Source organism: Ursus americanus, chromosome 3, assembly GCF_024610735.1.
Source record: "Ursus americanus isolate L20-20 chromosome 3, mUrsAme1.1.p, whole genome shotgun sequence".
NCBI classification, from domain to species: domain Eukaryota; kingdom Metazoa; phylum Chordata; class Mammalia; order Carnivora; family Ursidae; genus Ursus; species Ursus americanus.
In genome coordinates this window covers 69,034,363-69,048,111 of record NC_142129.1, presented here as the reverse complement: position 1 = coordinate 69,048,111, position 13,749 = coordinate 69,034,363, and the positions used below count along the sequence as shown (strand labels likewise).

The 13,749-nt window shown below is 39.9% G+C and overlaps 1 protein-coding gene across 3 annotated transcripts in view; it reads right to left on the bottom strand.

The window, feature by feature from the left end:
• The window catches only part of CDK6 (cyclin dependent kinase 6), a 240,637-nt gene that overhangs the window by 125,063 nt on the left and 101,825 nt on the right, over positions 1-13,749 (bottom strand). For all 3 annotated transcript variants that reach the window (XM_045793256.2, XM_045793257.2, XM_045793255.2), the window contains exon 4: positions 2,922-3,089. In XM_045793256.2, the coding sequence (XP_045649212.1) occupies positions 2,922-3,089 (168 nt within the window). The remainder of the gene's footprint in view (positions 1-2,921; positions 3,090-13,749) is intronic.

The following is a 13,749-nucleotide window of genomic DNA, read 5'->3' as shown; positions in this document are numbered from 1 at the left end:
TCACAGAAATTTCTGATAAAAATAACCTACGTGAGGTATTAAGTGTAATGGGGTCCTGCCGCTCTTCCCAGTCCCAGCTCCTTCCTGCACCACCAGAGGTCTCACACGCATATTTACGTGCATTCCGATCCGAACGTGCAGTCTGCCCGTGTGTCTGCGAATGTGTGTGGCCCTCAGACTTGGGTGTACAATCTGCCGGCAGGAGGAAAGACCCGAGAAGAGCCCATGCAGTTCCCATTGGGTCAGGGAATTGCAATGCCCTGAGTGCGGTGGGATGAGGGTGGGGGTCTCAGACTCTAGCTGGAGTATCTCCCTGGCACCCTGGATTCCATGCTCCACGAAGGGAGGCCCGGCTGGCGCAGGGCCAGTGCAGCCTCCTCTAACGTATGAGATCCAGGCCAGAGGCCCCTCTTGCCTGAGTCTAAGGCATTCACTCGAGTCATTCACATCTTCATTCTACAACCTTTAAATAAATAGGTATTTGTTACACACCCTAAGTTACACACCACCTCCAGCTACGATGACAGTCCACTCTTATAATAATTGTCCTAAATTTCTTCCCAAAAGGCCAGTTCCTACAGCCTGATATAGAGGACCCTAAAAATAATTACAAACAAGATAGAAAACAGAATTATGAAAGACATGAATAAGATGTCACTGAGGCAGGAAGGTGGGCTTGATTTCTGCAGGGAGTACCAGAAGGGGACACTGGAGTCAGGCTTTGGAAGAGAACTAATATATTAGCATTTCTCATGGCTGTAAGATGCCAGTTTCGAATCAGTTAACTTGTAATTCCTTTAACATGCCACAGATTAAGTTGATTCCCAGGTCCTGTATGACATAACCCACTAAAAAATGTGTATTTCCAGGAAGTGGAGTGCAGTCTTTTTCTCTTCAAGAAACTCTAAAAATAAATACCAGTTCAGTCTGAAAAGCTGATTCTAAGTCTTTATATATCACCACGTATATGTTAACTAATGCGTCACTATACTAAGTGGATTTTTCCTTAAATAGAAAAACACAAAACGGGAAAAATTTTAAATGCAGTACCCTTTAGGAATCATAACCTTCATCACTGACATTAAATTCCAGCTATCATTCTTGCAAATAATGTCCAATTTGTTCCAGTGTCTTTTCCAGTTGCTAGTATTTTTTACTTTATGTCACCATAAGAAATAGAGTATGCAGTACCAATTAGACCCTGAAAACTCAGGTATTTATGACTGCCTTTCCCCTTTTCTCTATGAAATAATTTGTCTACATTTTCCTGTCTGAACATATCAACTTTCAGCAAGAATGGAATGTTAATTGATGTTACGCACAAGCTGGGCTATCATTCCACAAATTTAATAAGAAAAAAAAAATCAAAACAAAACCAATTGGGTTTCCTGTTTTTATTATAGTTTTTTATGCCCATTTAGGGGGAATCAAAATAAAGAGTCTGTGTCAGTTATGGCTCATGCTTCCCTCAATTAAAGTACCCAAGGAGATCAGTTCCTTCCATCTGCTCCCCGATGACCACTGGGATCACAAAGCCTATTTAAGCTCTTCCTCGGGAACGCCAAACACCACGCACAACTGTATTCTAGGGAAGCCTGCAGCCTACCTAACCCTTCCCACTGGAGGAAACACACAGACTCAGGAGTTCGGCTGTGATTATATAAGGGTACAAGAGCTCCCTCGACCCAGCCCAAAGCTGAGGCGTATCCTTCAAATACCATCTTGTGCCTTGTCTTCTCAAAAGTATGATTTATCTGTCAACAATGGTGACACACTCCAAGGAAACCTCTGTAAAAATTCTGACGCCCTAGGTAAAGTAGAAAATGTTGGGAAAGTATGTGGTCTTACGTGTCCAGGTTGTAGTATCCATATTTGGGGGGATGGGGAAACGGAACACTTTTGTCAACTGAATGTTTCCTAAGACAAGTTATCTCAGAGAATTTCCAACTCCCCTCTATTTCTCAGCTGGGACATTACTGGAATTTGGGTAAACAATTCTTTGGTGGGCAGAGTATCAGCCTCCTTGTGGTCACTGCCATCCCCCAAGTCATTAGGATGACCAAAGATGCTGCTGTACGTTTCTCAGCAACGCCCTCCACCCAGGGCAGTGCCGCCCCGATTGAGAATCGTTTCAGGCTAGAAATGGACTATGTGAAAAGTGACATATTGATCCAAGAAGAGTCTTTTTAAGGCTTAATCTAATGTTCTGAGGCAATTTTTATAGTTTTCATGGACCCAAGGGGACTCTCAGCATCAACCTCCCACCCCAAGTAAGTAGCAAAGCAAAGGGATATTCCTTGGCTTCTGTATCTCTGCATGAATTCACTGCATATAAAACAGGTCTTTCAAAGATAGAAGTTATCAGTGCCTACCTTCATGATTTTGTGTCTGAAGGGAACCAAAAAACCAGGATACCATAACTGTCATTCTTTGCCAAAACAGGCCCTTGGGTTTACTCTCTGTATTTTGGCTTGGATGAAGACATCGCCCAGCCGGGTGGGGGGTGGGGGGGTGGGGGGGCTACTGCTTGTTCAGGGGGCAACCTAGTTCACTGTAAATTTAATTTCTTCTTCATAGTCAGCACCAGACCTTCAGAAGAGTGCTTTCACACACCTGTGCAGGCACCCGGCTGTCTCTCAAACCAGGACACTACAGACAGATCCACGTTCCTGGGGCTCTCCTTCCCCAAACCCTTGAGCTGTGTTTCCCCAGACTTTGTGTCTGTGACAAGCCCAGTCTGGAAGTGTCTGTAGTGGTAAGCAAAACCCTTTCTTTCTAGCCCTGCTTTTTAAAAAGGGCAAGGACATTTTGTTCTCCAATGGACCACAGGCAGTAATAATCTAGGGTCATGGTATGGGGGCAGTTCGTCATTTAAAAGAGGAAACATAAGCTTAGTGAAAGAAAAGCACTTTCTCACTCACCACTGAGGTAAGAGCCATCTGAAAACTGTAGATGCGGGCAAGGCCGAAGTCAGCCAGCTTTATTTGTCCACTGCTGGTCACCAGAATGTTCTGTGGTTTGAGATCACGATGCACCACTCGGTGAGAATGAAGAAAGTCTAGACCTCGGAGAAGCTGAAACATCATATCCTAAATAAAATCAAAAAAGAAAGTCAATAAACTGTCAAAACAGAAATTCAACAAGCTGAATCCTTAGCACTGGAAAGCATTTGACAACTCTTTGCTGAATAAATGAACTCATCTCCCTTCCTACATCTCCGTCTCCCATTCTCAAGGTCACTAACAAAAAATTTCACATTGACCTGTCTTTTATTAATGAAAGGAAAATTTAAAAATAGTTCAGATGGCATCGGAAATATTCTGGAAGATAAATACCAAACTGGTGTCTGTAGTGAACTAGGGAGAGGAAGTTAATGGTAAGAGGGAGAGACTTGTTACTTCACATACTTTTATATGGTTTAGTATGTTATTTCAACAATTAAAATCCAGTAAATGATAATAATATTAATGGTAATTCCTATTACTTTTGTAGCACCTTAATACTAAGCAATCACCACGTGTCAAGAACAGTTCTAAACACACTCTCTTTAGTAACTCAATACACACCCCAACACTGAGGTAAATAATAGCATTACCCCCATTTTATAGTTCAAAGAAACTGATTCACAGGTGTATATAATTAGCCCGAAGTAACACCACTAGCCAAGAAGTAAGTCTTGACTCAAACCATAGTCGAGAAAAAGCGGGTTTAAATCCCCAATGCACTCCTTTATTAGATCAATGATCCAATGAGTATGTAAAGCCAGGTAAGCCATTTAACCTCACCAAACCTCCACTCCCCTGTCTGTAAAATGGGAAAGCAACAAAACCTACTTCCTAGGATCACTGTTTGTAAAGCACTTAGCGTAGTATCAAGCATTCAATAAGCAGCAGCTCTTACTGCTATCATGATCAACGAGCATGGAGCTGGGAGGCATTCAAAAAATAAACCAATGTCACATCTTTTTCTAACTGTGGAACCGGTAAAATCAGAGAGAAGATTTAAACCTCAGAAACAGTGTCTGAAAGTAGGAATTTAAGAAGCTGACCATTCGATCCTTTGAAATCTCGGGTTAACAAGATTGACCTACCCTCCAAAATATTGTGCAAATGGTGTACACAAGGGAGGATGGAATTATTTTGTTCATATAAGGATTAGAAAAATGGGAGGGCAGCATCATGGGCTTCAGAGCTGGCAGAGGCTGTGGAGACACACTTGTTCATCAGCTGGACCATATTTGGTTATTGGTTTACGGTACTGGTTTGTCCTGCGGAGCTGGGAGTTCTGTCTTTACATGCTGGCTTGTTGAAAACCAAAGCCTCAGTGCTCCAGAAAATGAAGGGAAGATAGTGTTTACTTTTGATAATATTATGAGATTACATGACGTAACGTATGCACAGGGGTGGTGCACTTCCGGCACATGGTAAGCATTCCATGAATGACAATCATTCAAGCGTCCTGTTTCCCCAGGGGAGAAAATGTGGCCAGTGCGCCAAGGTCAGCGACCTTGCTGGATCCTTAGCATTGGAAACAAAGCACCAAGCAGTGGTATGCAATGTCACAGGTGTCCTAGAATCCCTCTGAGACGCACCTCAATGGATATTGTGAACTGGGAGGGTTTACCTTCTAGGTTTTCAAAGGCAAAACTCTTGGAGAAATCTGTGCTGTTGAGGGTCAGTCCTTCAAGACCTGAGAACCACTGCACGTCACACACCTCACAAGGCACACACTTCCAGTGTGAAAATGAAGCATACAATGTTAACAAAAGTAGGGGGCAAGTCTGTCATCACTGGAAGCGTAGGCACGTGACTTGAGCCCTGGATGTTAAACAGCATGATTCACCTAAAGTAATGCCATGCCGGCCTATCATCTTTCCCTTCTTACGTGCTAAACACCAACCCTTTAAAACTACACAAAGAATAAATCTGCTTGGTTCATTTTTCAGTGTTCAGAGAGTTTAAACAGACAACTAGCAGGATAAAAATTTTAAAATTTGAATTAATTAATTAAAATAAAGCCCATCTAAGGTTTATAAAAAGCCTGAATCACAGAGTTAAAAAAAAAAAGTGTGTATTGCTTTTATTTGTGTATTTATTTATATAGGATGTACATCTTTCTTAATTATTAAATTGATACATGCTTAATGCAGAAACTTATAAAATTTTTTAAAAATCCAGAGGAAGGAGGTGGCTCAGTTGGTTAAGCATCTAACTCCTGATTTCGGCTCAGGTCGTGATCTCAGGGTCACGAGATGGGAGCCCCACCCATGCGGGGCTCCGGGCTCAGCCTGCAGTCTGCTTGTCCCTCTCCCTCTGCTCCTCCCCCTGCTCACACGCGCTCTCTCTCTTGAAAACAAATAAATAAATAAAACCTTTAAAAAAAAAATCCAGAGGAGGAACAGCAATCACTCAAAATCCTACCACTCAGAGAACAGAAAAAACTTCACTGTTAAGTAATTTTTGTCTTTCTGATCTTTCAAAAATTACAGACATTGCTATATGTGTAGTGTAAATTTATCATATGTACATATATGAATATTATATATAATGTATAGCACATATAAAGAATATTAATACATGTATTTATAAATAAAAATGATTATTATTCTGTACACATTATTTTGTGGTTGTTTTAAAAATATTTAACAATTCATTATGAATATTTTTGCCACGTCAACAAAATTCTTCTACCATATATCTCCTTTTTTTTTAATATAACAGAATTTTTAATGGCTGCACGGTTTTCCTCCCTGGGACATGCCATAATCATTTTCATTTGGTTTTAGTTGCATTATTTTGGAACTTATACTGAGAGTCTAGTTTCCCTTCATCTAAAAGCTAGGGTACACGAAAAGGACTTCTTACCATTATAACTATTACGACCAGCACAGTTTAAGTAGTGCCAACCCATATAAGTGCACTAACGCTGATGCCATGTGAATGATGCTTACAGATGTATGGGAAGTTGATTTTATATAAGGATTACTATTTTTAAAATTTTATTAGGCTATTTAAAAATTTTGTTAGTGAGCAAACAGGGTTTTCTTGCAAACCTACAATATCCAGCTACAAAAAAGTTTTGAACTATGTGAGCTTTGAATTAAATGATCTAAAAATTTTTTATCTAAGTTTCATTATCTTCAGTAATTCAAAATGCGAGGTAGGTCGATGCGTGTTATAGACTTAAAATATAAGTGTGATGTGGGAACCCTCCTCAATCTTTAACCGTCGTTCACTGGAACACTGAATCTCAAAGGGAAAATATACTCAGCTATGTCAGGGACTCCAGTCACAAAGGAGAATAAGACATGGTCCCAATTCCTGAGAATGATCTGAATGAATAAAACTGTAACAGAAAACAAGGCAGGAATCACAAGTACGTGGATCAGAGACATTTCAAAGGATGCTTTACTTAAGCTTATTATCTATTCGATTTCAGTTTATAGTACTGTGACACATACTTTTAATTTAGCTCCTCAAGATTTTAATCTAAATTAATCTGTCTTATTCAAGACACAAATATTTCACAGTAATCCTGGTGATACAGGCAATGAAACTAGGGATACTGCCAATTAAGGCTCCTTAAGTTAAACACAGATTTAAACCTTTTTACATTACAGTGCACGATTCTGGTAGCAAAGGTTTAAACATCTAGTCATACTTAGGATAAGCAGTCACCTGGGGCCCTCGCTCTATCTTTTTGAAGCATGTGCCATGGAAGTATGTTTCAACAGGACACCATCATGGCATGCAGTCTGGCTCCCAATGACTTTGGCTGAGGTTTTGTTCTTGGAGACTCCCCTTAGAAGATTCTGGACTTTAGTCTGCATACTAGAAATCTGTAAGGCTGTGTAATTATTTCTTATGGGTGTTCTAGAGGTTCAATCCTGTTATTTCTTCAAAAACAAAACAAGCAAACTGAAAACCTACCTCAAGCTTTTCTAATGGGAAAAACTTTTATCATTGGGTCTTTTTTTCCAACTACAAAGTGTAATTAGTTCCAAAAGATACTAAAACACCCAATTTATACCATACAGTAAATCACAGAAATGACAGTTTTCAATGGACAATTCTGGATTTTTGGCTTTATCTACATTGACATAGTCACGTTCTCAAGGTTTTAGTGACAAAAATATACATCGACAGTTTATTCAAAAACGAAAAATGATAATCATTTTTATCCTCCTTATAATGTGTAAATTGCAGTGTTTTCAAATTTGTTATTCAAGTTTCAAGTATCTTCATAACGATTTGTTGTTTCCTACAAAGGCCTCCTATCTAGTTTGTTTCCTATGAAGGGCAGTACGGGAGTCTATAGTCTAAAATGGATCACATACAACAAGGTATTTTACATTAAACTGATAACATGCTGGTTTAAGATAGAGGTTATGATTAGGAATAGAAATAAAAGATCATGATCGCCTACACATAAAGAGTAATGCTAAAAGCTGTAAAGAAAGAAGAGCACTTTAATAATAATGACAATAATGAGGGCTAGTCCCAGAATCTTTTTTTGTTTTTGTGGATCATGACTATATATTTTAAAATTCTTAATCTTGGTAAAATGCACATAATATAAAATTGACCATCTTAACCATTCTTGAGTGTAGAAATCAGTACTAAGTATATTCACACCGTGGTGTAACCAAGCTCCAAAACTTTTCCATCTTGCAAAACTTAAACTATACCCATTGAACAAATCCCCATTTCTCCCTCCTCTCCAGACCCTGGCAACCACTCTTCTACTCTCTGTTTCTATGAATTTGACTACTCCAGGTACCTCAATGTAATTGGAATAATACTGTATTTGTCTTTTTTGTGACTTGCTTACTTCACTTGGCATAACGTCCTCAAGATTCAACCACGTGGTCGCACATGTTAGAATGTCCTTCCTTTTTAAGGCTGAATGATATTCCATTGTATCTATATTCCACATTTTGCTTATCCATTCATCTGTTGATGGACACATGGGTTGTTTCCACCTTTTGGCTGCTGTGAAAAATGCTGCTATGAACATGGGCGTACAAATATCTCTTTGCAACTCTGCTTTCAATATCTGGGATATATATACCCAGAAGCGGAATGGCTAGATCTAGTCTCAGGGTCTTTTAAAATCACAGTTCTCCCATGAAGTATGGTACAATATTACTACACAGGGCAACGGAGTAGTGAATAACGAAGCCATGTCTGGGTCGGATGGCAGCTCATTCAATCACTGGCGATTTCACTCACTCCTATTTCTGTGCTCAGGGAGAATCTGCTCTATGTCTCCATGTCAAGCTTACTGTATGGTACACACCTTTATTCTACTTCAAAACTTGACAAAGCCTCCTTCATGCTTCCACGGATCAATTCCCAACAATAACAGTATGGTGCAAAGATTGCTTTATAAACAGGTTCCCCCTACTTCTCATTTTGGGCCTCAGGAGTACCCAAAGAATGCCCATCCAAAATCACAAAGGGCAAAACAAATTCTGACAAAGCAAGGGCGTGGGGGGTTCAAGCAGGTTCCTTAAAACTTCAGATCACATGGAAAGTTGTAATTCATGAATTCAAAGCAAGCAATAAATGAGAGGAATGGAGATGAGCTCTAAGAGTCACATGTGAGCTTTGTTCCAGTCAAGCTGTCTCGTATTCCCTGTCACTTCATCACACTGTGCACCGGCCGGGGTGGGGGCGGGTGGCAATGGGGTAACTGAGTAAGGGCGACACATCGCCTAGGGACTCTTCAGCAGAAACAAAGGCAAGGCCCCTAATTGCAAGTGCTGGCTTTCTATTTTTACTGCTTCTAGGCAACTGGATAAAAGCATAATAAAAGTGGCTTTGTATGCCAATTTTATTAATAAAATATGTATTCTAAAGAGAGAATGAAAAGAATCCATATATTATTCATTCCTGAAAGTGATGATAATGCTGAAGTAAGGAAAGAATCAGTCTCAACTAACTAGAAAATAAGAACAACTAATTTTCACCGAGCCTGGAAATGTTGGTACTTGAAGGACAATGTAATGACTAAATGGACAGTCTGAAAGAAGGAATCATTACGTCACCATGATGGCTATTATTAACCGACAGTGGAAAGTCATCGGGAATTGAAACTACAAATAGCAATGTTAATTATAACTTTTTCAGAGCAGGATATAAAAATCAGCATTGCATAAATAAGAAAATACAAAGCACAAGTGCCCAGAGGTTACTGACTAATGATCCAAATGGTTTTTGTCCTATGCACATTGTTTCGTGATCTTTTAAAAAACATTTAACGACACACTGTGGACATTTCCCCACTTCAACACATATTCTTCATAATAATTTTTCTAACGATATGCTTTTTAATGGCTGCATTTGGAAAAATACCTTCTTATCTTTCCCCATTCTCCTTCTCATTTCCCTCTTTTGAGAATTTTCCCCTCACTTACTACTTCCCTCCTCTCCAAATGAGGTAATGTATTAAAAAGTTGGTTTTCTGCTCCAGAGTGAAGCATATTATTATTTGCCTACTGTAGTGGACATTGTTGGTTGCCAGCCATGAAGGATTGGTCCAAGGTAATCACTTTCCCATTTGTTAGGAACTGATCCAGGGATGGACATGAGACCTAGTGCTAGAGATGCATGGGCAAATCTGCTCTAGAGTTTCGGGAAGTATTTTCCCCTTTATAAGAGGACCACAGTAGAAAATTCTTGCTGTACTTCCCCCTCACCTCTCAGTCCCCACCCCCCATCCATGCATCTTACACCAAGTGCTACTGCTTGAGGATACGAACTTGCAGTTGTAGTAACCATCTTGAAACACAAAGGGAGACATCGTCTGCACTCATAAAAGGCCAGAGTGTAATGAGAGAACGACTCCGGGTTTTCGATGCTATTGCTGAATAGCTGAATCAACTGTGGGCCTGCCCACCTCTGGCCCTGTAGTTACAGGAATAAAGCCCTAATTTAAAGCTATTTTTTCATTGAGTGTTCTATAATTTGCAGGTGAAAATTATCCTAACAAATCAAACTAAAATTATATTAACTAAAACCTGTTAAGGTCACTATCTTTCATTTACACCCCTCTTTGCCTAACACCCCCCCCCCCCCCCCCCCCCCCGCCTTCCCTGGCTATTGGGCCGGTACCAACATTCTTTTCTTGTTGCCAATTATCACTTCCAGGTGGTTATCTTTCTCTCTTTGAGACTTTACCTCCTTCCATTTATTGTCACAACACCCTCTTCTTCATCACTATCATTTGCTATCAATCCTCCACATTCCTTAGGGTCTATGGCTCATCCTCTCTACCTTATACTCACCATTTTCCGGCACGACTGCAACATTATGCAGCTAGGATGTCCTAGCTAGCACCTTAACTTTGACTTCTTTAAACCCACTCCATTATTTGCCATTTATTTCTATGGCTAAAAACCAGGAATGTGTGATTACTCAACTTTGATAAAAGATATTTTTAATTAAAAAATGTTTAAATTACTTTAATTACATTTATTTGGATATCAACATATCAATTAAATTTACATAAGCTTATTAGACAGCATAACTAATTAAATTTAGAGAGCAACTTCTTCACACACCATTTACTAGATCGGCCAATTCCCTCCTCTCTCTTGTTAGTCATTTTATCTTATCTTCCATACAAAGCTTAATCCTCAATTAGCGCAACCGCTCTTTCTTTCTTGGCTCTTATACCTATGTTGCAGAGCGCTGTTTGGGGTGAGGGGGTAAAGATCATGTATGTGTCCATTATCAATATGAAGTCAGCCTTCAATCCTGATTATCATAGTGCCACCAGGTCCCTAATAAGGCCTCTTGCTGTCCTTATAGGCTAGTCTGAATTTTTACCGTTGTCTCCCTACCTTACCTTCCTTTCTTCTCTTAGCACTCTAGCCTACACTCCACTACAGGGGGAAAAGCAGACCATCAATGCTATTACCTCCCTTGTGTCCACCTATAAATTTCGTAAGCACTGCCATCTAGCTCTCTCCTTTATCTTCTGATAGGAAAGATTTCCTTCCTTCTACACGGTATTCACCTTCCTCCTATGCTCTAGGTCTTACTCAATTCAGCTTATTCAAGTCGCCATTGCTCTAACTAGCCATCCCCCTACCATACCTTCTTCCCTCTCTATCGTCCCTTGAGCAATAAACGACCCAAGTGACCCCCTTCCTTTTTTTAAAGATTTTATTTTTAAGTAATCTCTACACCCAACATGGGGCTCGAACTCACCACCTCGAGATCAAGAGTCACATGCTCCACCAACTGAGGCAGCCAGGCGTCCCTCCCCTTCTTTTCTCAGACAATGATCTTTACCCAGTAATGCGCATTTTCCTATTTCTCATCCACATCACGTCACTACAGTGAATGGAGATTCAGGAGCGTGTGCAAGATCACCAATAATCACTCGTTTGCCACAACCAATGGGACATGCTACTCCTAACTTAACGTTGCCATGACATTTCACACTGGATCCCTCCCTCCCTCCCTCCCCTTCACTGTTCTCCAAAAGAAAAAGATCTATGTTTCTGATTAGAAATGTAACACATATTCACTGTTAATCCAAAAAGAAATCAAAACACAGGGAAAAACATAAATACCACCCACAATTCTCCCATCCAAAGATAACCACAATTAACATATTGGTGTATCCTTCTCTAATTTTTCTATACGTATATTGTCATATAGAAAGTTATCTTCTGTTTTACAAATGGAATACTAGCGTATGATTTTGTAACTGCCTTTTTCACATCATAATGTATACTGAACTCATTTGCATGTCAAGGAATACAGATCTACTGCTCAATTTTTAATGGTTATGTGCTATTCTATTTTTATTTGTATACTATCTTTAGCCGAAAGGTTTTTTTAAAGATGTATTTATTTATTTTAGAGAGAGGGAGACAGTGAGTGGGAGTTGGCAGGGATGGACAGGGGGAGAGGGAGAGAGAAAATCTGGAGCAGACTCCCTGCTGAGTGTGGAGCCCAACGCCAGGCTCCATCTCACGACCCTGAGGTCACGATCTGAGCCAAAATCAAGAGTTGGATTTTTAACAGACTGAGCCACCCTGGTGCCCTTAGCCTGATCTTTTTAACGTGCAGACCTGATCCCATCAGATCATTCTTGTGCTTGAATGCCCTCAGACCAAGCCCACCTGGCTCTCCGGTCTTGGGTCTTGGACTCCTGAGGACTTCCTCTATCTTTACTCACTCATTGCTCTATGGCTCCATCTTCTGAAAGAGGGCTGGTGCTTTAATCACTCTGCCTTCAGATATATTAGACTTCTAGGACACTGTATTAACAGATGTCCGTAAATGTTCAATGACTTTTCACAGAGGAGTGAGACGCAAACTAAATTGGAAATGACTATGGAATCTATAAAAACCATGAGCTTAAAAAGAACTCACTGACTCCTCCCATGGAGGAATGCTGTGGCCCGTGATAAAACTCTGGGGAAATCAGAAAAAGTAGGTTTGGATTAGGGGATAGGGACCAGAGAGGCAAAGCACAGAAATGAGTATTCTTACCTGTTAGCCATTAGAGCATCTTCATATGTGCGTTAAGACTTTTGGTTCATTATTTCGGAAACATAATGCTCCTAGGTCTATAATGAACACTGAAGCATGGACTAAAAACAGTGAAAGATGTTTTCTTTCTGTCTTACCACCTCTATCCAAAATTTCTGCAACCTGATCATCAAGAGACATGGATTTTAGCACACTGTTCCACAGTTAGAGGTATGACTCTAAGTAATGTCCCTTACCTTCTCCCATCCCTAAGAGAAACATTCTATAGATCAAATTGCTTTGCTTGAGACATCACTTAGGTGCAGAATCACACCACCGGCTAAATCTCCTAATATTTTAATTTCGTATCACCACATCAGTGTTTCTCAAAGTGTGGTCTCCTAATCCAATGCTACTAAGTTCCATTTCATCTTGGCCGCTAGCCAATTGACTAATCAAGGCCCAACTATTCTGAACCTCAGTTTTTTATTCATAAAAATCAGGATGGGGCACCTGAGTGACTCAGTCGGGTAAGCGTCTGACTTTGGCTCAGGTCATGATCTCAGGGTCCTGGGATCAAGCCCCGCATTGGGCTCCATGCTCAGCAGAAGTCTGCTTCTCCTTCTTCTTCTCCCTCTGCCTCTCCCCCGTGCTTGTGCTCCCATCCTCTCTCTCTCTCAAATAAATGAATAAAATCTTTAAAAATAACAGGATAAATTCTGTTCTGCCTCCATCACAGAACTGCTGAGATATTATTATTATTATTATTATTATATTAGATACTTGATTTGTTTTTTAAATTGTCAAATGCTATTGAGCTAGACTATAAATTTCTTGAGAAATAGGAATGTGGGTCTTGTTTATACTCTCCATGGAATCCAACAAGACACCTTACACAGAGAAATTTGTTGATTTTACCGGATTTGATGAATTACTTAACAGTGCATAGATAGGCATGAAGATGAAGTATAATGACTTTTGCTCTTGGCTCTGTGCACAGGAGTTATAGAAAACATCCTCACTAATTAAGCTGATTCCTGAGTCGTTAGTGAAAAGGCTACAATCCTCCATTGTGGTTTATCAGTTATTCACTAAGAATTCACTAAGTGTTTGCCAAGTGGAAACACAAAAGAAATTTCTCTTGGAAACATATATAACCTAAGCAAACCACCTGTATGTGGGACGCAAATTTCCATTTTTGAGGGCAGTATGATTTAAAAGAAAGGCCACTGAATTCAGAGCTAAAAGCACTGCATCT